This window comes from Rattus norvegicus, chromosome 10, assembly GCF_021556685.1.
Source record: "Rattus norvegicus strain SHRSP/BbbUtx chromosome 10, alternate assembly SHRSP_T2T, whole genome shotgun sequence".
Taxonomy (NCBI): domain Eukaryota; kingdom Metazoa; phylum Chordata; class Mammalia; order Rodentia; family Muridae; genus Rattus; species Rattus norvegicus.
In genome coordinates this window covers 101,752,975-101,778,408 of record NC_141543.1, presented here as the reverse complement: position 1 = coordinate 101,778,408, position 25,434 = coordinate 101,752,975, and the positions used below count along the sequence as shown (strand labels likewise).

General features: G+C 44.2%; 1 protein-coding gene across 3 annotated transcripts in view; it reads right to left on the bottom strand.

Moving 5' to 3' along the window:
- Nucleotides 1-25,434, bottom strand: part of Map2k6 (mitogen-activated protein kinase kinase 6) — a 114,429-nt gene that overhangs the window by 19,987 nt on the left and 69,008 nt on the right. For 2 of the 3 annotated variants that reach the window (NM_053703.3, XM_087569315.1), the window contains 7 exon segments: nucleotides 1,373-1,500; nucleotides 5,064-5,115; nucleotides 6,291-6,407; nucleotides 6,667-6,786; nucleotides 8,607-8,720; nucleotides 9,410-9,458; nucleotides 19,126-19,192. In NM_053703.3, the coding sequence (NP_446155.1) occupies nucleotides 1,373-1,500; nucleotides 5,064-5,115; nucleotides 6,291-6,407; nucleotides 6,667-6,786; nucleotides 8,607-8,720; nucleotides 9,410-9,458; nucleotides 19,126-19,192 (647 nt within the window). 3 annotated transcript variants of the gene reach the window in all.

The following is a 25,434-nucleotide window of genomic DNA, read 5'->3' as shown; positions in this document are numbered from 1 at the left end:
ACCATGTAGCTCAGTAAAGACTCGGGAGGAGACAGTACCATTGCCACATGAGTTATTTGATTCTGTTAACGTGCCTCCAGGGCCAAAAGACTGGCTAATCTCAATGAAATGTCTCCACAGGGCTTCCCTCTTTTATACTGCCTCTTTTTTTTTCAGAGGCAGCAATGAACTCGGATCCACGCGCCCCCCCCCAAAAATTTTAATTGCCCTAAGAAGAACAAAGATACACATTCAAAAGCCTTCTCTATCCATTACAATTATTCCTGGTAAAAATATCAACAGCTCAAAACGCACACTAGCCTGCCGAAGTTCGTAGCTACCGTCTGATGTTAAGAGACCTCGGGGATTTTACTCAAACACAAACAAGAAATTTCCAACCCCAAACACAAGTCCCTTCCAAGATAAATGTGTTCCTCCAGTTGGACGTTCTGTCATGACCAGAACTGCCTTGTGTGGGTAATTTAAGTTTCCCCATCCTTAGCAATCAAGTTAATACTCGGGTGTGACACTGAGTATGACACCGAGTGGCAATGCACAGTACTTACATGCTTTTTCAAATAATATGCCCTTGGGAGCTAATTCTGAAAGCCCATATATATGCTATGGTTTGCGTCTCTGTGCCATCCCGAAATGCACGTGTTAAAACTATATCCCACTGGGGCTGGAGAGATGGCTTAGCAGTTAAAACCACTGACTGCTCTTCCAGAGGTCCGGAGTTCAAATCCCAGCAACCACATGGTGGCTCACAACCATCTGTAATGGGAACCAATGCCCTCTTCTGGTGGGTCTGAAAATAGCTACAGTGTACTCACATACAATAAAATAAATATTCTTCTAACAAATAGAAAAAAAAAACCTTGTCCCATCTGTGACCATGACAGAAAGCCTTATCTCTATAAGATGGCTATGGATTTGTCTAAGTTCCTCATGAATGAGGTTAGTATCCTCATAAAAGAAGCCTTAGAGAGATCCCCTGCTCCCTTCACCACTTGAGGACACAAGGAGCCTCAAATAAGAAAGAGAAGCAGGCCCTCTCCACACACTGAGTCCAATATCTTGATCTTGGACTTCCCAGAGCAAAAAACTCATTTAAAAAATTAAAACTGTGTTCTGTAAGGTGTCCAGTTTATGATATTTTGATACTGCAACCTCAAAGGATGAAGACAATATTTGGAGCAAGTGTTAATGATTTCTGACATAAGACCTTCAAGAAAATGACACGAGGCAGGATTTTTCTCAGACCTGAGATTCACCCCAATTCTCCATCCTAGGCACGCATTTCGTATTTTCTAGCCCGGTTTTGCCAGCAGGTGCATTTCCCAGACACGTGCGAGCACCCACGCAGCCATGCATGCTGCGTGCAGGTACTTACAGCCATGTATGGTTTGCAACCGGCATCGATCGTTTTCGCAACAGAGTCGACCAGGTAGCCGCTGATTCCAAAGTCACACATCTTCACTTGGCCCAGCGTGTTAATGAGCACATTTGAAGGCTTGACATCTGAAGGAAAGAATGAAGAGTTACCTCTTCACCACTAGAGGGCGCTAGACTTCCCACTTGCCTTGCCGGGCTGTCTTCGCCAAGCTACCGGAACACAAACGTCACCACTGATCCTGACTCACAGGGGCACGCGGCTTGTTCCTCTCCAGTTGGGTTTTATTTTATTCTTCACACTTTGTCTGTGTCTTTCAGGACCGTGAATCTCAAAATGGGAAAACCTGTCTCCTCTGCTTATCTTTGCACATTGCTTCCATATGTGGCGTAAGAATTTAAACAACAACAACAGCAAAAAAAAAAAATTATTACCAAACCAAAGTGATCTATAAGGGCTGGGGACATGATGGTTCAATGGGTAAAAAAAAAAAAAAATCATTTGTCATCCAAGCATTGTGACCTGAGTTCAAATACTCAGCACCCATGTAAAAATATGTAGTGTGTGTACCCGCGGGCATGCGTGTGTGTGTGTGTGTGTGTGTGTGTGTGTGTGTGTGTGTGGTGTGTGTGTGTGTAGCTTGGGGGTCAGCTAACACGATGTACAGAGGAATGACCGACGCAGTACTATCTCAAATGAGGTAGAAGGCAAGGACTAACATCTGATCCACACTCCATATCAGGTACAACACACACACACCACACACACACCACACACACACACCACACACACACACACACACACACACACACGCACACACACACACACACACACTTTGCTCTACTGAATGCATAGTGTGAAACTCCGAGGTTGAAGAAAGAAAAAGGCAGAGAGGAACAGTACTCCAAGTGCAGTCACAGCAACCCCTATGGATTGAAACCTAAGAGATTCATCAGAGGCCACCGTAGCGTAAAACCTTATAAATCCAGGCATGGGCAGGTCACTGAAGAAGGTGATAAATGAACGACCATTCGAGTTAGGAAAACAACCTGCCCATTGATGTGCCCCCAGAGATGAACTGTTGCTCCCTAGAGGTGATAGAACTTGAAAGTCCACTTAATGTGTGCCCTCTGAGACTCTTTCCACAAATGACATCGAATAAAAAGAATAGGTTTACTCTAAAGTTAGTCCGTTAGCAGGACATGGTGGCACAGGCCTGCAATCCCAGTACTTCAGAGACAGAGGCAGGAGGGTCCTTTAGCTACACAGAAAGTCTGAGAGCATCCTGGGCTACAGGAAACCCTGTCTCAAAAATAAAATAAAATAATAATATATCTTAAGTTATCCCCTTGTTATTTTTCTCTTAAACTGGATGGCATGCCAAATATCATTCCACTATTTCCATAGCTTCATATATGCTGTAGTAAAAAAAAATATTTCAATATCTTGAAGAGAAAAAGTTCAAATGACTTCCGCACCTACAGATAATCTGTACGCTTGGTCTTATCTCTAGCCCACTTCCTACTTATACTCCCCGCTCCTATTTTTCCTAGCTTCACTGGTACCAAATAATGCTCACGGTAGCAGGTATGCTGTACAGGGCTTTTTATATAATATCCAAGTTCACAGTTTAAGAAATACCCCAAGCACAGTCCTTGATCCCCAGAAGTATTTCCTCAACAACACACTTAAAGTACAAAGTATAAGCTGCCCCTGTCTAGAACCTTCCAGCAATAATGAGCTCCTCTTTTTTTCTTGATACTATTTTTATTTATGGTGCTTTCCTATTTCCAGAATGTTGGTTTGGAGTTTTTCTAGTTATCTATTACTGAGAATCCTTACATAGAATTTTTACAGGATAGATTTTCCTAGATGACTCTTAGGTCTTCTTAATGTTATTAAAAACATGTATACGAAACATGACTTTAGAGGCCACAGAGAAGCCTCAGCAGCTGGAGAAGCTGCTGCTCTTCTAGAGGATGCAAGCTCAGACCCCAGCATCCTCATCCCGCAGTTCACAACAGCCTGGAGCTCTAGCTCCAGGAGATCCATCGCCCTCTTCTGGCCTCTGTGGGCACTGCACTAATGTGGCATAGACATGTACATACATAAGCACACATATACACCTAAAAACAAAACTGAAAACAATGATTTTATGAGATAAATGGATAGAAAAGGGTGGGCGAATAGATTAAATTGATGAGGAACTGGATGGAGATATAACAGACAGAGTTGAGGATGACTGGGCACCCCCCCACACACACACACACATATACACACACACACATACACATACATACACATGCACACATACACATACATACACACACATACACACATACACACATATACACATACACACACAAACATACACACACATACACATACATACACACATACACACAAACATACACACACACAAACTCAAATACACATATTACACACACACATACCCACGCACACACACACATACACACACATACACACATACACACACACATACACACATACACAAACTCAAATACACATATTACACACACATACACACAAACACACACATACCCACACATAAACACATACATACACAAACACACACACACACACAAACACACACACACACTGTACAAGCATGAGGGACCTGAGCTCAATCCCTAGAACCCACGTTAAAAGTCAGCCATGGTCATGCACACCACTGACCCGTTCTGTGAGAAGACAGTGGGATCACTGGAGTTTGCCTGTTGCTTCTGTGCAAGATCCTGTCTCAGAGAAATGAGGCAGGGAGTGAGAGAACCTGACATCCTTCTCTACATGTGTGCACAGTGAACACACCCACACAGCTGTGTGCATGAGAAAGACACACGCGCGCGCACTCACATAGATAAAAATAAATGAAAATTAAGAGCTAACAGGAAAAGAGGAAGTGTAGGAAGAGGAAGTGCTTTGTTCTGGAGATTTCCACAATACACCTGCGCAGACCCATCTGGGGATCACGTGACTATGCTTTTCTAATCATCTCTTCCTGCCGGATGTCCAGTACAAGCTGGAAATTTCTCTCGGGTGCTCTCAAGTTCTCATAGCTCTCCTTGATGAATTTCTATTCAATTTAGGTATGATACAAAATTCATTTGTTCTTATAGTCTCAGCCGAGGCTAAGAATGGCCCCGGCTTACAACTTGAATCTTAAACAGCTTCCAAAAAACCCATGTGCTGCTCAGGCTTAGTCCTCGGCCTAGCCCTCCTGGGTGAGGCTGAAGCCTTTGACAGGTGAGGCTTGGAGGGATGTTTTAGGTCACTGGAGACTGCCTTTGAAGGGGATTATGGGATATCTATCTTATCATCTCTGTTCCTTTCCTGGCCATAAGATGAACGTGCTTCCGCTACAACATGGTCCCACCATCTTGTGCCTCCTCATCTCTGGCCAAAAGGCAACAAGGCCAGGAAACCCCAGACTGATCCAAGATAAACTTTCCTTTTCATCAGTTGATTGTGTCGAGTGATTTGTTACAGCAATAGAAAATTAACGCAACTACTTACATTTTTTTTTCTACAATTCTAAAGGAAACCCGTTTAGTTCTTCTGCCTAACTCATCCCCCTACCCCCATACACTCAGGGAAGAGTGGGAGAGGAAAGGAGAAGGGGAGAGGGGGGACGAACAAAAGCAACTGCCAAGAGAGCTCTACACATGCTTACCTCGATGGATAACAGAGAGCTTACTGTGTAAATGTTCTAATGCTTTTACAATCTGCAAGAGAAACAGAGTGGATTTATTGAGCCATCACTAGAAAGAAGCTGAATGCTAAGTGTATTCAATTTTATTAAGGCTCCCTGCTTAAGGTTGCTGAATGAGTGCTTTTTCTCAAGTAGTAGTGGCCCTAATGGGGAAAACAAAAGGAAGTTACCTAAATTGTTTGCCTCCACGAAGGAGGATTGTATCTTAGAATGGATACAATTGTAAGATTGTATCTTAAAGCAGCCACTTCAGCTCTCTTAACCGTCATTGTCCTCCACCTTCCCAAACCTTGGCAGCCATTAAGGTTGCCTTGTCTTCTAATTCTTTTTACACCTTAGTGTTAAGAAAACATTAGGGCTGGAGAGATGGCTCAGTGGTTAAGAGCACTCACTGCCTGCTCTTCCAGAGGTCCTGAGTTCAATTCCCAGCAACCACATGGTGGCTCACAACTATAATGGGATCTGATTCTGTAATGGGATCTGATTCTGTAATGGGATCTGATTCTGTAATGGGATCTGATAGTCTCTGAAGACAGATGTTTTTATTTATGAAATGGATAAATCTTGAACTACAGTCTGTACTCAGCTAGGTCAAAGATGATGAATACAGGTGTGGAGGCCATGGTGGTGATTTTAATTGTCAACACGACGCAATCCAGAATCACTTTGAAGGAGAGTCTAAAGAGAGATTGGTCTGTGGAAGATTGTCTTGACCCTGTCCACAGGTTCCATTTCTCTAGGAGATTCTGGATTGTATAAGAATATAGAAAGCAAAATGCATGTGAGTGCTGTGTGCCCTTAACTATAGATGCACTATGACTAGCTACTTAGACTTCCTCACGCCTTGACTTCTCTATAATGGTCTGTAACCTGGAATTGTGAGCTAAAGAAACCCTTTCTACCTTAAGGTGGCTCTTGTCAGGGTCTTGTTATTGTTTTGTGTTTGTTTTGTTTGAGGTTTTGGGGTTTCAAAGAAACAAAATTAAGACAGAAGCATTGGACATGGTTTATCAAACCAGGTCAATGGCTGCATGTACTGCCCAGAGACTGGTAAGAAAAGCATTTGCTCAGCCTCCCGCTGAAACAGTACCCAACAGATATGTGTTAGGTGGTAGTTACTAGGCAAAAACACGAAGCCTGACTTCTCCCATTCTCCTTGAGGAAGTGGGGTCTTCATGATATACTCACAGAAACTGCTATCTTCCCTAAGATATCTTCTGGAATTGTTTGGCCTTTATCAATAACTTGTTTGTAGAATTTATCTAGTGACGTATCCATGAGCTCCATGCAGATCCACACATCGCCCTGGAGACCAAGAATTGTTAGTGAGGAGGGAAATGGGGAAAAAAGGAAAGATAACCAACAATTTTCCCCAAAGGGCTATTTCTTATTTGAACTTTTGGAAGAAAGGGATGGTTTCTTCTCAAGACTTGAAACCATTTAAAAGCAAACATGAATATTTCCGAAGAGTAGCCCACTTGGCAGAGAGTAGTGAGGCTATGAGATCTGAGACTCTTACGTTGCTGTTCTCCTTGGACACTCACTGGCCTGAAGGATCACCTACCTCCCGGAAGAGTGCACCATAGAAGGTCACGGTAAACGGACAGTCCACTGTCCTCATAGAAACATCCAGATCCATCAGTAGCCGTTTCTGCTCCTGGCTATTAACTGTGGCCCGTATCCGCTGAATGGAAACACATATTAAACAACAGATGGTTACTACTCTGAGGAACAGTCACCTGAAAAACCAGGGCGCCACCAAAGCCCCATTCTAATGACAGAATCAAACATCACACTGTTCTCAGAAACCTAACCCTCAGCATCTCTGAACATGAATAAATGATAAGACAACAGAAGATGGCTGACCATTTGACTTCCTGACCAGCCCCTGCTTAGAAGCAAACAACAACAGTGCAGGTCAGAGAACGGGCAAGAATGTGGAAAAGCATTTCAAAGCTGCAAAAGCAGCCTGGTTGAATGTTTATGTCTGTTTGATGCACAACGTGATACCCTTGATTACTCTCTGATTACCTCTGTCCCAATAGTTTAGAAAAAGAGAACGGCTAGGATTGGAGAGACAGCTCAGCAATTAAGAGCACTGGCTGCTCTTCTAGGGGACCCGGGTTCAATTCCTAGCACCCACATGGCTGCTCACAACTGCCTGTAACTTCAGTTCCAGGAGGTTGGATGCCCTCTCCTGGCCTCTGTAGGCACTGCACACACACGGTGCACATACATGCAGTCAGGCACACGCATATATATACACATATAATAAAGATAAATAAACCTTTAAGAGAAAAATAAAATAGCAGGAAAGGTGAAAAATCCCCACTTTGGGGGACCCTTGAAGTACTGTAGCTATAGTCACCCTTAGGGATGACTTAGGAATTCATTCTGGGATGAATCTGGATGACAAAAGATATAGATGATTGTGTCTCTAACATAAATTGCTGTCATTTGGACACACAGCTTCCCGTGTTCTATGAGTCACCCCTGGACTGGTCAGAATCCACTTAAGCCATGTAGGCTGACTCCAAACATCTGCCCATAGCTCAAAATCTACGTAATCAACACTAGACACATTTTACCTTCCTTTCCCTACAAATTGCTTCTTGATTTTCGAGGGATGTTTCTTTCAAACCAGCACACTATGCAATTAAAGAACCTTTTGTTTAGGATCTGATTTTATTAAAAAAAAAAAACAGCAGAAATAACTACACTTTGATATAATCAAGAAAATTTTATTCGGACTAGTATTAGATGAGGTTTTTAAAATACTATAAATAATTTAAAGTGTAATCAGTTACACAGTAACAGGGACTAAAGAGAAGTCTCCATGGTTATCAGCACATACTATCATACTATGCTTGTAGAAAATGAGCAATTTTCAATTCCTGGCCCCAAATCAAAGTGGTTCACAATTGCCTATCATTCCAGCTCCAGGGGATCTTATGCCTCCAAGTGTGCCTGTATCTGTGGGCATATAGTGTCTGTCTGTCTGTCTGTCTGTCTGCCCCCCCCTTCTCTCTCTCTCTCAAAAAAAATTCTTTAAAAACTTAAAAGTGGGAGACAAGGAAGACTTAGAAAATAAATATAAAGTTGATATGCCTCGGGGCTGGAGAGATGGCTCAGTGGTTAAGAGCACTGACTCTTCCAGAGGTCCTGAGTTCAAATCCCAGCAACCACATCGTGTCTCACAACCATCTGTAATGGGATTCAATGTCCTCTTCTGGTGTGTCTGAAGAGCTGCAGTGTACTCATATATATAAAATAAATAATTTTAAAAAAAGTTGATATGACTCAGGCCAACAGAACACCTTCCTCAAAGCTCAAGATCCACAAAAAGAGTACTTCTTTGTTTTTTGTTTTTTGTTTTGTTTTTTTTTTTGTAGTCTATTGTGGGTTGTTTTGCTTCTGGAATAAAAAATAAACGGCCATTCACAGTCGAGATGGGCAAGCACACACACTGAAGACATAGAACGCTTTGCGGAATGTCAACTCTACCTTCACCGCCATGATCTGCCCGCTGGGCACGTGACGCATCTTCTCCACCACCCCGTACGCACCTCGTCCCAGCTCCACTATAGGCTCCAAGTCATCGGCCTTCACCTCAAAGTTCTGCGAGGAGGGAAAGTAGTGACACAAGAGGAAAGTGAGTACGACACAGGACACCACCAAGTAGGCTACCCCCATATCCGTACGTTTCCTTCTGGTGTCCTTGGGGTGATATCTCGGCCGCAAGTCCTTTCAAGGGGCCACTCAAAGCCAGGAGTACCAGGAAATGTTCAGGATCCCGTGGTAGATGACCTGCTTGTCCCCAGTAACAGACGGGACGCCACCCAACTCGTCTTTCTTTCTTTTTTTTTTTTTTTTCTTTTCTTTTTTTCGGAGCTGGGGACCGAACCTAGGGCCTTGTGCTTGCTAGGCAAGCGCTCTACCACTGAGCTAAATCCCCTACCCCAACTCGTCTTTCAAACTGTGCCTTTCCATCTATCTACACGGCAGCCCCTTAGAATCTCTACTGGATAACAGCAACTAGACCTGTGTGGCTTTGAGAAACACCATCCCAAGAGAAGCATCAGCTGCACTCAGATGCCTTCCTTGCAGATCACAACTGCTTGATGGCGATTCACCATTCGAAACAGCAAAAGTACCGTTCAGTCCTTTCCCTTGTAACTCAACATCCTTTCTTAGCCCATCCCCCGACTCTCAGTCATGAGGAACGGATTTTTCAGTGTCCAGTGGGGAAGCGGTGCGTGCATACAAAGAGATCAAAGGGCCAATGGGTGCGCCGTGACTTTTCTCACCTGGTTTCCAATAGAAATGCAAGCCTTGGAGTCTAAATCCCGAGGAGGCCTAAGAAAGATAAGGGATAAAAGAAGCAGTGTGAGATGTTTGGTCAACTGTGTCCTTCCCAAACAGGGCAGCTGATAAATTTGCTCTCAGGTAACTGGTGCAAGCTCACAGTCAAGCAGAGGGACAGAGGGAAGAGCCCTTCCCAGGGACTGAAATAAAATGCATTTGGGTTTCACTCGTCTCACCTCTCTGCATACGTATCTAACGCTTCTTTAACTTGGGACAGTAACACATACACTTAGCGGCGTAGGGATCAGTACTAATTGAGATACTCCAAGTAAACTCCTACAGTAAACGTTCAATAAACAAAGAGCCTTGAGCGTCACATAGAGCAACGCTTTTGAAACCATGGCTTCTGACCCCGTGCGCTGTATAACCGTGGTGATTATGAAGTCAATTCAAAATCAAAGCCGAAAACGAAAAGAAACGGATTGGTTTCTGGTGGTGCTCACCTGAGCTGCACGGGGCGGCGTCTCTGTAGCCTGGGTTCTGAACACACAACGCACATCCTTGGTATAGCATGTGCGGTCACATGCCATGACACAGACGTCAATGAGCAGTGCCTGAAGGGCCTTGGATGCGATTACAGACTACTATTGTACATTACTGCTGATGTGATTTCCCTAGGCATACAAACCTCTCCGCTTCATGATGGCTCTGTGGTGGGGAACAAGGCCTTTAACACGGCCCTGCTAACATCCCTTAGTGTTTAAGTGTCCGAGTGGTATGCGTTGCATGGAATGTTTAATTTTGAACAACGCTGTTTGATGTGCTGTCTTAAGTTTCATTCCACGATTGCTAAGCATACCTTGACTTGGGATGAGGACATAATTTTAAGAAATGTCTGAAAGGGCCCTCACAAGAGCCTTGCTGCTTTGCAACACCTCGCTGTATCGAGTGGCATTCTCAGTATTGACAGTTATGACATAAAGACACTGATCAACCCTGAGAAAGGCTGAAGGCACCCTACATACTGCAGGATCACATGTTCCGCCGCCATTCGATTGTTTATGTAAAAACAAGCAACGTGCCTGTTTCATTAACATGCAAATTTGCCTTAATCATTCATGAATGGCTAAGTTTTATACATGTGCCAAGGAATTACTTTAAAATAGAGTTATTTAGGATTTCCTATCAGTAGATGTCTGATATGTATTCATCTTAAGAATCTATATATGAGATTATATTTTAAAATTTATTGACCAAAAGACAGGTCATGAGTGGAAAAAGCATTTGTTTTCATCGTGTGTTTTTTAAAAACTGGAATGTTGCCTTGTTAACTTACAAAATTCACGGAAAACAAGAACTCCAAAGTACTATGTCACCCCCTCCCTGCTTCGTTGGGTCACCAAAAGGTCTAGGGAGGCCAAGTGACTTGTTCCCAACCACCAAAGAACTCAGGTCTCCTGACTACCATCTCAGCATACTTTCGTATCTACAGGCCCAAGTCCAGTGACATTTCTTCTGTACATAGGGAACATTCTATTCTGGGATTGTCTCAGGAGCCAGAGGCTTGCTGACTTTGTGTTTCCATGGTCTCTTTCTGGGCATCAGTGTTTATTATCTGTGGTCTTGGTTAGTAGAAATCAACTGAAGGAAACAGTGTTTGGCTCTGGCTGGGAACCCCACCGGGAACTGAGAAGGGTACCTTCTCAAAATAAAAGCACCAAGACGCATGTGCTTTGCATGACCAAGCGAACAGAGCAAGTAGCAGATGAAGGCAGGCAATGTTGGTGCTACTCTTACAAAGAACAAACGGCCTAGCAATTCCCGTCTCCTTGGATGCATGTTTGTGCCAGACCTGTCTACAGAACGAAATAAGGGAAAATGGCGAGAAGGGGAGAAGAGGAGAAGGTGAAAGGGGGGAGAGTAAGGATCATTGCCACCCTCGTTAGATGGAACTGTAAACGTGACAAGCCTGTCATCTGACTAGAGAACGTAGATTTGGGAATAACGTAGATCTGATTGGCCTGTGAGCATGCCTGTGAAGAACTGTCTTCATTATCAATGAACTCAGGAGGGTCCAGCCCACCATGGGCGGTGTCATTCCTATTCAATGTAGACCTGGGTTATATGCTGTGGCTGAGCCAAGACTGAACCAGAGAGCAGAATTCCTCTATAATTTCTGCTTTCAAGTTCCTAATTCAGTTCTTATCCTGACTTCCGTCATCGTTGGACCATAACCTAGAAGTATAATCCAAATAAATAATATTAAATAATATTGATAAATAATAATAATTTATAGACAAAGAAAATAATGAAGGTGAAGGAGGAATGAAGGATAGAAACATAAAGGTGACTGTCAATCTAAGACTTTCATGGCAAGCCCTCCCTTACTTCAAACATCCTTTTAACTTAGCAGGACACTTGAAACCTTTCCTAGGCTAACCTGAAGCATGAGACAGACAGGGAGAGGAGAGAAGGCAACTGACCTGTCGCACACATGTCAGGATGCCCACGTGTGTACTGTTTCCAAGCAGGCGATTTGTCTTCAGAAAAACCTTCCAGAAGAATCAGGTTTCCACAACCTAATTTTTCTTTCTCTTTTAAGATTTATTTGTATTTTGTTTAAGGTGTGTGTGTGTGTGTGTGTGTGTGTGTGTGTGTGTACATCTGTGTGTGGGTATGCTCATGTGGCTGTAGGTGCCTGTAGAGGCCAGTAGAGGGCGTCAGATCCCCCAGGACTGGAATTACAGGTGGTTGTGGGCCACCCAACATGTGTGCTGGGAACAAAATTCAGGTCCTCTGCTAGAGAATTAAGCACCCATACCATGTCTACTCCCTAATTTTGCATTCTTCAAACAGTCAAAGCTGTTTTTCCTTAGTTATTACAATTTTTTTGCACTAATTTTAATAACCCTTGAAAAGGCAGACAAATGTAACTTGAAATGCATGCCTAATTATAAAATCTTTGACATCTTCCCTTGGTAAAGCCATGGAGGAAAAAGAAAGGTCACTGGATATTTATGCTACCTCCATTTCCTTGCCAACCAGTGAGATCACTGGCTAGGACCTCTTCCAGATCAAATCTATTTGAAACTGTGGCTCACAAACTACCACCTAAGGTACAGCTACAAAAGACTTTCGTAAATTTAATGGTTGCACAGTATTCTATAAGAATAACCAACAAAGAACACACAATCGATGGCCCATTGCAGCACAGAAGACTGAACTCTCCAGCTTTTCCAAACGTTTGCTACCCCTGACTCTCATCTCTGTCTTTATTTCATGGCGGCATCAGAGGGTTGGGTGCCCTTTTCTAAATGAAGAAAACTGCACACCGGAGAAGTCTGGTGATTTTAGGAAGAAACATCATTGACGACTACACTGAGTATGAGACTCGTGTCACCCGATCCTCAGCCTTGACCAAAGGAAAAGGAAGAGGAGAAAGACGTTAAAAAGCTGGACAAAGTGCTTGACCCCCTCCATGAGGCAAATCAGACTGAATCAAAGGAAGGGTTCCCAATTCTAACGAAAATGACTAATCCACCCAAGCCTTGGGGCCTCTGGGTTCATCAGGTCTGCCAAAAGCATCCAAGGATGGGCCAAGTCTGACAGCTCAGGCTGGATCAGCTGACACTGTGCTCCCCCCCCCCCCCCCCGTCCAGGGTTGGACATATTCGTTTGCCTACAGTAGCCACAGTTAGCCACAGGAGGCTAACACTCTGGGTGGATATTCTTGTCAGTTAGTCAATATTTTATTCCTCTGGGGAAAGAATCAAACTTAGTAGAAAATCCTTCCCCCTGGAAGACCAAAGGTACCCATCCCAAAGGTTGCCTAAGGCAGGCAGTTCATAGTAACACCAGCGACAGCCTAGTTTGATAATTATTTATTTATCTACAACTGTATACAAGGAAACAGCTCGTTGATAACTACTCATTTATTTTATTAAACACCCACCTGCTATGCTCCCTGGATACTATTGCATGCATTGTTGGTTTGTTTTAATAAGTACCCACCTGGGTCAGAAACATTAGATCGTTTTCATAAAACCACTTCTTGACCTCTTGTGATATTCAAGGTGCCCGGCCTCCACTTTGGTGGGAAGAATTAACATCGAAAGACATGAAATGACTTAAGAATCTTCACGAAGATAATGACACGAGAACCCAGGGCTAGACCATGAGGGATTCTCTCTATAGAGGTCAAGGATTCTCGTTCACTAACCGAGAACCATTAGGTCTGACCTCACATAGAACTAAGAAGGTAACTCAGCCTCCGGTGTCCCTAGCTTTATATGTCAGCTTTGTATGCCTAGAAGCTAAGCCATCAAACTAAACAGTATGCAGGGACCTTTCACCCACCAGGCAGCTATTATGATAGACCAAGATCTGGGCCACAGATGAGGGTTTCTAATCTCAGTTGTGATCTCCTCATTTGATCCTCATCTTTTAAAGAAGAAACTTAAGCTTCCTGCAACCAAGGAATCCTGTCTAAATTAAGGTATCTGAACAGAGAAGTTTAGAGCCCAAACGTGAGCTGTGTTGAAGGACTCTGCACACAGCACCCAACCCTTGAACAGTCCACCGTTTCACGGAAGTGAATAAGAACAACTTCACACACACACACACACACACACACACACACACACACACACACACACCCAGGGACTTGTCAAAGGTTAAATGAACTGCCAATTATTGGCATAGCATTGAATGTGAACTAGTTACTACCAGTCAAGGAAGGCAACAACTCAGAAACCACGGGCAAAGAGAACGACTCCAGAATGAGGATTCGACGAATCCACACAGGGTGAGCTAAGGAATGGTAGGCACTCCAAGCTCTCTGCTCTACCCCAGCACGACAGGAAGGGAATAAATGGTACTTGTCTCTATTTGATATCAGATCCACCTAGAAAATTACAAAACGCAGAAGCTCTATACGTTTGGAGGTAAATTGAAGCCTCGGCATTAATAAGACTCTAGGAGCTAAAAATGCTGAAATCTATCGAAACGAGGTTCCAGAGTGTACTCAGTGGAACAAAACCATGTGTTCAAAGTGTGCTCTGGGGCTGGAGAGATGGCTCAGTGGTTAGAGCACTGACTGCTCTTCCAGAGGTCCTGAGTTCAATTCCCAGCAACCACATGGTGGCTCACAACCATCTGTAATGGGATCCGATGCCCTCTTCTGGTGTGTCTGAAGACAGCTACAGTGTCCTCATACATAAAATAAATAAATTTTTTTTTTAAAATAAAGCATGCTCTACTCCCAGAAGAAACAGACTAGACACCACTTCTGTCCTTGGGTTCTATCTTCTTTATACCTAGGAATGTTTTAAAAAAAAATCCATAAAATTGGCAAACGTTAGGAAAGGGTAAAAAATAAAAGATTCAAAGAAAAGTATTATAAGACAGTTGCATGGTTGATATAAGAATATATGTGTATATATTTATGTATATAACACATGTACATATATACATATGTATGTGTGTCTGTGTGTATATATATAAAATCTAAAGTCAAGCCTCACTTGCTAGGCAAGTACTTTATCATTGAATTAAATGCTCAACTCAATAAAGAATATAGGTTTAGGAGCTGGGCACGGTAGTGCGCACCTTAAATCCTAGCACTACATGGGGAGAGGCAGTTGGGTCTCCATAAGTTTAAAGCCAACGTAGTGTATATAGCAAGTTCCAGGTCAAGTGAGTGAATATGTCAGACCAAAAGAAAAGGCAAAGGCTATAGCTTCGGGAAAACGTATTTTAAAACGGAGGAAAACAACATCGAAAGCAAAAGAAAAGCAATGAAACAAATTGTGTTAAGGAAGTCAACCAACTGTCTGGGCCTGGTGGTGCATATCTTTCATCCCACACACAGGAAGCAGAGGGAAGAAGAGCTCAATACCCAGAGAAATGTGTTGCACTCCTGCCCTAGCAGCTCGGTGTAAAAGAGATATCAACTCTGACTCCGTTGACTTCTGGGTTAAACTTAACTCCTAAGAAAATGTCAGCCAGTAGCTTTGTGAATGAGGACAGTGTATTCTAAAGCTAACAAGAAAAGACAAGACTCTTTCGAGGGCCAGTGTAGCTTTGAAATACATGTTTGTGTATGCATGTGCATGTGTGTGTGCATGTATACATATATGTATGCATATATACACACACATACATATATGTGTGTACTATATATTACAAAGGACTAAAAAATAATAAAATTAATTTTCAGGAAGAGCAAAATAGGAGAAACCACATCCCCTGTGGCCATAATAAGATGCTGTGAGCCCAGAGGAAGAACAGACCCAAAAGTCAAGAGAACAGAATAGAAAGTTCAGAAATAGCTCCAAGTGAACGTGCCTAATTACTATTAGACAAAGGAAAACGGCAGACCAACAGGGAAGGGGCAGTTTACAGCACACTGAACTACGTCAACCGGAAGTGTGTCAACAAAACAAACCAGAAAACCCTCAGTGCAATAAATGGAGTTCAAAGCCTTAGCTCCGAATGGATCTTGGGTTTCAAAGTTAAGGTAATATTTCTAAGCAGGGTCATTGAGAATCCTCAGGATCCCAGGTAACAAGAGTTCTTAGGTAGCAGAGGCATAATCTGAAGGAAGAATAGCAACTAATAAATAATATTCCGGGGCTGGAGAGATGGCTCAGCGGTTAAGAGCACTGACTGCTCTTCCAGAGGTCCTGAGTTCAATTCCCAGCAACCACATGGTGGCTCACGACCATCTGTGATGGGATCTGATGCCCTCTTCTGATGTGTCTGAAGACAGCAACAGTGTGCTCATATACATAAAATAAATAAACACATCAAAATAAATAAATGAATAATATTCCATCAAAATCAATTTTTTTCTGCCCTGTAAAAGAATCCTGATGAAAGACTAGAGAGGATGAATTGCCCACTGGAAGCAGTACTTTCAAGTGAGAGAACTGGGAAAGTCCTTGTGCCCAGAATACATAAATGACTCAACAGCCAATCACAGGGAGGCAGGGTAGTTCAGTGGGGAACGATCTCAGCTTTGCCAAGCCTGGGGTTCTGAGTTCAATGTCTGGGACCCTCATGGAGGAAAGAGAGAACTGAATCCCTCTGACCTCACCACAGGCAAGTACAAAGACACACACACAACACACACACACACACACACACACACACACACACACAGAGGGAGAGAGAGAGAGAGAGAGAGAGAGGTAATAAAAAGAGAAAGGTGGATCACAGAGGGTAATGAGGGTGGTGAGAAAAATAAACAGATAATGATATATTTATATGTATACACACATATATACGTATATGAAAGTTTTGCAGAGAAACCCATTTCTTTGAAATGCTAGTAAAAAAAAATTAAACTCAAAATAAAAACAACTCTCTAATAAGATGTGGGAAGGAGCGGGAAAGAGGCTTCAACAGTTAAGAAAGTGTACTGTTCTTATGGGTGTAGGGACCCTACAAACTGGCTCACAACCACCTGTAAGCCCAGTTCCAGGTGATGCTGTGCTCCCTACCTGAGTCTACAGACTTAGCACTCGTGTGTATGGCCTCATCGACACATAAGTAAAATACATTTTGTTGTAGATTAAAGATATGCCCAGACCTTGAACCAGAGAAAACATGTGGATGGAAAAGGTGTGTCTAAAGTATTTCTACATAATTCCCCATTAGAGATATTCAAGGTAAAGCTAGAGTTCTCTATTACTACACAAAAAGCCTTTTGAGATGGCTCGGCGGTTAAGAGCACGGACTGCGCTTCCAGAGGTCTTGAGTTCAATTCCCAGCAACCACATGGTGGCTCACAACCATCTGTAATGAGATCTGATGCCCTCTTCTGGTGTGTCTGAAGATAGCTACGGTGTACTTATATACATAAAATAAATAAATCACTTTTAAAAAACTTATTAACAATGGCAACTCTAAATGCTGGCAGAGATACAGAGAAACTATATATGCTTCATATATAATTGGTCAGAATATAAAATAGTGCTGTCATTCAAGAAAGCATACACACGGGCTGGAGAGATGGCTCAGTGGTTAAGAGCACTGACTGCTCTTCCAGAGGTCCTGAGTTCAAATCCCAGCAACCACATGGTGGCTCACAACCATCTATAATGAGATATGATGCCTTCTTCTGGTGTGTCTGAAGACAGCTACAGTGTACTCACATATAATAAATAAATAAATCTTAAAAAGAGAAAGAAAGAAAGCACACACACACACCACACCACACACACAGGGGTGATTGTATGGCTAGTGAAAACAAATAAGTTCTCTCATGTGTATCAGGGTGGCTTCCTGGGTTATGAGAACACTGCACAGTTGTGTAAGTTGTTAACAAGCACGCAAGCAGGTGTGCAGACTCGGGCAGGAGCACGCTGGATTCTCACATGCATTCCTTTGCAACTCCCTCTAACTATCACCATGTCTAAGGTCATTCCCATAAAGTCCTCTACAGATAGCACAAGAAAACGTCGGGTTTTACTGCAAGCTCTCTATAAGTCAGAGAGAAATGCTAAAGAAATAGAATCATGTTTTGTTTTGTTTTGTTTTGTTTTACTGTAAACAGTTGGAGAGAACTATGCAGATGAAAAATCCCCTTCAGACAAACCCGATATTTATGTAGGTAGGGGAAGAATTTCCTCCCACACATCTTCATGAAAGGAATATTCCAACTGAATTCAGTCTCTCAGCCACCCTAGAAAGTCTCTCTTTGCTGCTGTATGGAGTACGAGGGCCTCTCTATCCTGGGCAATCTCTTGGTCATTTTCATGAACACGTGCCAATGCTAGGGGGCGCTCTTTCTGATAAGATGGGTCACAGCTAAGGTCAAATTGCCTTTACAGGGAAGCTTAATGAATAGAGGCCCTACAGATTCAGGGATCGGCTCTCTGCACTTGCTCTGCCACTCCAGCACTCCTGTTGTGGTTTACAGTCTCCGATTCCCCACTCCTCCGAGGCAGACACATTGATTCTTAAGACCTCCAGCTGCATGGGCGATATCCAGCCAACCTCACAGACATACAAGAGCTCACTTAGGGCTTTGGACCAAAAGCTTCAGCTAATCAAGAGGGATTCCTTTGGCTTATTTTGCATTCTGTATCTATGGACTGGATCAGGTGTCAAAATGCCATGAATACCATCAAATAACACCCTACCCTTTCGACTCAATTTTAAAAGTATTGCTCCCCACGGAAATACATGGACTTGTCTGTTCATTGGTATCTACAAGGAAGAGTCAGGCAGTTCACACCTGGGGAACTTGCTATATATATATGTGTGTGTGTGTGTGTGTGTGTGTGTCTGTGTCTGTGTCTGTGTCTGTGTGTGTATACATATGTGTATATATATACACACACACATATATACACATATGTATATATATATGTGTGTAGATAGATAGATAGATAGATAGATAGATAGATAGATAGATAGATAGTTAAAGATAGATATGACCTCAACTCCCATGTGGTATATAGCTCTCACACAGCCAGTAGTTTGAGACACTGACTTCAAAGCTGTGAGTCAGTGTAGACAAACAGGCTGTTTCAAAGCTCAGAAAAGTGGGCAAAGACTTTCCTCTCAAGGGGCTGTATTTTCTAACAACCATGTGCAAACTGAAGACCTTGCTCACTAGTCCCAAAGTGACGCCCCAGCCCCCAAGCCCCCTGCAGCAAGCACGTGGTAAAATACAAGTGTTTGGGACAGAACCATCATCTGGCCAACTTACGTGGAACTGGTCTGAGGTTGTTCAAACGCTTCCCTTGGAATCTTAAGGCCGGGGTTTCGCTTCTTGCCTATGGGGAAGGACATAAGGAAAAAGTTAAAGCCCACCCTTACTGCAAGAGAGCAAGGGGAAGAGACTCCCAAGCAAAGGCAGAAAGTCGTCAAAGGTACCTGCCCTCATCTCCCGGCTCAGAACCTGACTTGCTAAGGGAGCAGTCAGTCAGGGACAGAGGCCAGGACATCACACGGCTTCTCAAATGCAAGCTGGGGCCAGAAATAGCAATGCCTTAGGCCCAGGTGAGCATATCATGGTGAAAATGTTAATTCTTGTTGGGAGTATGCCAGCAAACCCCTTGCCTACAATGAGGAAGACCAGGACTTAAATCGTCAGCACTGAAGAGGAAACGTCAGTTCTTTTGCTAAGGAGGTAGAACCTTAGTACCCACTGAGATGCTGTCACAATAACTTCTTTGGTCGTTCTTGTACACAGCAGCTATGGCGGCAGATGACACTGGGTCTAAGGTGGGACATTTTGGTTATTCATTTGTTTTTGTTTTAACTTCACTGTAGTAAAATGCAGTCACCCTGATCTTGATCTCTTATTGCTTTCTATATGGGAGAGAAGTTGTTAGACGTGACGTTGGAAGTGAACACAAAATACTTCTTGAAGCTGAGTCATGGTGGTGCATGCCTTCGATCCCAGCACTCGGACAGAGGCAGGTGGATCTAGGAGCTCGAGGCCAGCCTGGTCTACAGAGTGAGTTCCAGGACAGCCAGAGCTACACAGAGAAACCCTGTCTCAAAAATAAACAAACAAACGAAAACCCACCCCTCCACCATCCTATCTGTACTCATTCTTCAGCTATCGCTGAGAGGCTGAAACACGGAAGAGAAAGGGTCTGACAGACTCCCAGGAGTGTGCAAATGATACATTTACTCTGCTCTGAAAAGGATTAGAAGAACAGCCGGGATCGTGCCTGGAGGTTATCACTTCTTCTGGGAGTCTGTCAGAAATCGCTATTTAAAAAGCTTAACACATCAAGAGCCATTCTTAAGTCAGCAACCAGTTACGACACCATAACACAATAAATCGTCAAAATATCTATCTGAAGACAGAAAGACTGGGAGGAAGCAGTAAGAAATGGAGGGGGAGAAGGAGCTGGGGAGAGATCTTTGGGGACAGAAACTGATGGAATAGATGACCAAAACAATAATACAGCCTGCCCTTGGTTCTCCCCCAAGTTCCCAAGTATATCCAGCACCACACCACCCCTCTACCCCTGAATTGGCAACCCCCAGTGTCCTCTGATAGCTCACTCTCTACAAGTTAGAGATTTTCACGGTGTTCAAAGTTTTCACAAGGAGAAAACCTCAAACCATTCAACTCCTTACAGCAACAGGAATAAACCTCAGGAGACACAGACCCCAGCCGAACGAACATCACTTAGAAACGTGTCCTCTTTTCTTGGAAGACGCAAACCATGTAACCTGAAAACCAAACACATCTCTCCCACCTTCCAGAACTTACTTGACCATCTCCGAGAGCTTCCCTGGCTCCCAGGGGGTCTGCAAAGCTGCAAACTTGAGGCGGGCAGAAGGAACCCCAGTAGAAGCCATCCTTCACTAAGCTCCAAAGCCTGCACCCTTCAGCTGGAGGCAAGGAACAGGGCAGGCTCCGCCCCCTGCTCCTGAGTGGTACTAAAGCTCCACAGAATTCATTGTTCCAGGGCAGTGGAAGCCACTCAGGGAGGCAGAAGGTTAGCACGCCCATTCAAACACCCAGGGGTGGCATTGATCATTAACCATCCCGCAGTTATCAATCCCTGAAGTAACTCTGGGAGGCCAGTGCTCTAAGGCCTTTGATAAATGGGTCTTTCATTTCCTCACAGAAAGAAAAACAATAGGTGGTCGGTTCCAGCTGTGTTTATTTCAGGGCAATCTGTTCCCTCAAGGAGGCTGCCAACACCTTGTGCACACATTTAATACTGTGCTGGAGGGGTTGGGGGGGAACGAATGGGAAGGAGAGAGATGACTAACAGTTCAGTGGCCAAGAACGTTAATCGACCTTTCCTTTGATAATCCAAACCAGAAATTGTTTAAAGTCAGAAAACAGGCTTCACCTTAGGGGAGAACAGAAAAAAACAAGGATTCTCAGGGAACCTTGTCTGTTTCTTGTATGCCCTCTCCTTGGTACAGACTGGAAAAGGGGAGCCAGGCTGACACACACACACACACACACACACACACACTCTCTCTCTCTCTCTCTCTCTCTCTCTCTCTCTCTCTCTCTCCCCCTCTTCCTCTCTCTCTCCCTCTCTCTCTCTCTCTCTCTCACACGCACACACATGCATACACACACACATGCATGCACACACACATATGCACACGCACACAGTATGTTTTATCAGTATGCACACACAAATGTGTTTTTGTGTGTATGTACGTGTGTGTGCGTGTTTCGTGGGGGAAAAAATGGTTTCTCTGAATACAGTGCCCTCCCAGCGCACCCTGAGACTCAGCTACACTCATCTTTCATCTTTAAACCAACCCCAGGTCATGAGAATTCAGAAGCAAAATAGTACTGTGCTGAGAAAGAAATTTTTAGAGAGAAGAAAAAAAAATTACTAGGCCACATAGAAACGTCCTAGCTTTGAGTGTACATGAAATGGCGGGGTACAAATGAGGTCTCACGCAGTGCCTGCTCCAAGGGTGAGCACAAAGGCCTCTCCTGATGTGTATTACATAAAACAGACGGCTGTGCTCTGGTGCCAACCCAAACAGCACGCAGCCCCACAAGGCTGGCAGAAGGTGCCACCCCGAGATAAGCGGGTGTCTCAGAATTTGTCAGCTCCAATGAAGGCTGGCCAGCGCAATCCTGGGGGGGTCTGTGACTACCGTCATGGCTTCCCAAGAGGAAGAACCGTGGGTCGCCTCCGCCAAGTTTATTTTTTCTAGTGTGTCTCCTGGTGTGAATGGGGCTTCCAGCCAAGTTCCTGGGGACCTGGAGGCCTTGGCTGCCCTCTCCCTACAACATGCATCTGGCCTCATGTTCCAAGTGTAGCTGGCGGCAAAGCTCACCGGAAAGTGTCATTAGATGCCATTAAACTACAAGGATCATATGCAAAGCAGCTAATGGAGCTCAGGGGAGGCAGGAGGCGCAGAGATAAAGATGCTGGCTTTACAAAAGCCACTAGGAAGGAGACAAGGTGCCTCTACCACAGCTCCACAAACCACAGGCTATTACTGCACATCACTAAGGCTCGCACAGAGTGCAAAATCTTGGGGCGGGGGGGGGGGGGGTTACACCAGGGCTAGAAAAGAGAAATTGGAAACCTCATTTGAAAACTTAGAATCAGGTTAATTAAGAAGGCAGAATGAATCTCTTAGCAGCTTGCCTGTCCCTACATGGTCCCCTCTACAGGGAGTGTTCCGGCCCATTCAACCTTCCGAATTCAGCACACAACAGTGGAAAACCCACAGAACCTCCCAAGCCCTTCCTGCATTGGATTAAAACAGCTCCCATGACCATCATCCGTTTAGGGTCCACATCATACCTAATCTTGGTGCTTTTAAGTTCACATTTGCTTATTACTGACTTCCTGTCTTCCCCTCGAGAATGTAAGTTCCGCAACGGCAAAAAACTTTGTCGAGTGTTTCTCATTGTAAATATCTTTACTGAATGTTCGTTGTCCTTTTTTGTGGTTGTTTGAATGGAGCAAACCACAGAGAGGCATGGGAGGAGGAAGGAAGGAAGGAAGGAAGGAAGGAAGGAAGGAAGGAAGGAAGGAAGGAAGGAAGGAAGGAAGGTAGGTAAAGGGAGGGAGAGAGGGAGGGTGGGGGGAGATGGAGGGGAAGGGAGAGAAGGGAGGGAGGGAGAAAGAAAGGGATGAAGGGAGGGGAGGGAGGAAAGAAGGAAGAAAAGGATTGAGGGAGTAAGAAAAGGAAGGAGGAAGGGAAGTAGGGAGGGAGGGAAGGAAGATGAAGATGGTAAGGGAGAGGCAGAGGCGGGGACGGAAGGCTCCTTTGAGCACCAGTCTACACCCCCACTGATGGAGTTCTTTAAGTACAATGTGTCAGTTGAGTCTGTGGGTGGCCTGGAGTGGCTGTCTATCGGCTCCAGTTTTGTTTACCATGAGGAATGTTCTTTAAGAGCACACTGCAAATGAGTAGCAGAGCTGGTGTCTGGGTTTATTTTCCTGTTGCTGTGATAGCATAGCAGGACCGGAGCAAATTAAGAGAAAGATCTTGCATTAGCCCAGTGCAAAGTACAGCGCACAGTGATGGGGAAGTCCGGACAGTGGGAGCCTGCAGCAGCTGGCCACATTGTAGCAGTTAGAAGAGAGCCAGGAAGACATGCGTGCCGCTGCTGGCCTACTGTCTCTGTTTTTGCTTTACAGGTTCTCTTGCCCAGGCAATAGTCAGATCCACAATTAGAATGGTTCTTCCCACAGCTATATGACGGAATCAAGACAGTCCCTTAATAGAATACCCAGAGGTCCATTTCCCAGGGACTCTGGATCATGTTACGTTGACAGTCAACCACAAACCATCACAAGTAGGATTTGAAATGTACACTCTTTTTTTTTTTAAGTCTCCATTAATTTCTTTATTTATTCACTTTAATCTCAACAACAGCCCTCCCCTCCTCCCAGTCCCTGCCTCACATAGCCCCTCCCCCACCTTCCCCTTCCCTTCTACAATCTTAAAGATGATTCCACTTCATTTGAGGGTTTTTTTTTCTTTTCATATTTCCCTCCCTGCCTTCCATGTTTGCACTTTTGAAAAAAATGTATTATCTTAAAATATGACGTTCACAGAATGTGTTGTCATAGGCACCGTGTGACTTCCAAGGACATCCTCTGAGCTCCTGCCTTGTGTGACTTATGCTAAAATTGCATTTCTCAACAGCTCACACATCTTGAACCACACAGTGTGTGGAACTATGGAAATAAGTCCAGCTGTACAGACTGAGGGTGTCTAAAAGTGTGCCCTCAAAACACTCCTCCCTCTCTCTCTCTCTCTCTCTCTCTCTCTCTCACACACACACACACACACACACACACACACACACACACACACACAAGCTCCACGGTAATTTAGAGTCCAACCAGGGTCAAGAACTACTTGACCAGCACAGAGTATGTCAGATAAAGTTTTTCAGACACACCAGAAGAGGGCATCCGATCCCATTACAGATGGCTGTGAGCCACCATGTGGTTGCTTGGAATTGAACTCAGGACCTCTGGAAGATCAGTCAGTGCTCTTACCCGCTGAGCCACCTCTTCAGCCCAGATAAAGTTTTTCAATCTCACCATTTCCCACCTAATAATAATAAAACCCTGTCCTTCTAGGCACCGGATACTTCCCCTTCGACAGGTTGTAACTGCCTTCAAAGACTTAAATTCCAGGAGGCTGGAGAGATGATTCGGGTGGTTTAAGTGCACACACAGCTCTTCTAGAAGACCAAAGTTCATAGCAAGGCAATGATGGTGCACACCTTTAATGCTAGAGAGAAGAAATCCTGTCTGGGAATAGAGAAGAAGGAAAGGAGGGAGGGAGGGAGGGGGGAGGGAGGGAAAAAAAGAAGCCTAGAGAGTTCAATTCTCACACCCACATCAGCCAGCTCACAACTGCCTATAATTCAGTCTCCAGGGCAAATAACACCCTCTTCCGGACTCTTTGGCCACAGCCCTCATAGGCACATACCTACCCACGGGCGTGCTCATTACAATTGAAAACAATAAAATAAATATTTTTAAATGATTAAATTCAAAGTTAAGTTCCCCCACTGTGCCAACTGAGTCACTGAACCAAAACTGGCAATAATTTCCTAAAGTAGACATTACAAGGTGTAAAATCCATTACTATACAAATTCTGCTTCGAAGGGGTTGGCATATATGAAATTGCTATGACTATGATAGCCGCGAATTTATGTGGTGGGTGATACCAACATCTGAAAGTCGGACGCGGAGAAGGCGGTGCTATCGGTAGCCTTTAATAACTGATTTGACGGTACAGGAGAGTCAACTCACTTCTGTGATGGTGAATCTAGGGAGTCCTCCTGACTGGATCTGTTATCAACTAAAAGAGGCATCTCAGGTGGGTCTGTGAGGGCATTTCCTGGAGGACCCCTCTCCTTTCCCCTCCCCTTTCCCCTCCCCTTTCCCCTCCCCTTTCCCCCACACCCACAGTCGGCAAGTATGAAGAGATTTGGAGGGGAAAGCAGAGCAGAGCTCCTTTTGCCCTCTCGCTTTCCCTCCTGGCTGGTGAGCAGATCAACTCTGCTATTGCCATAGACGTTTCTGCTGTCCT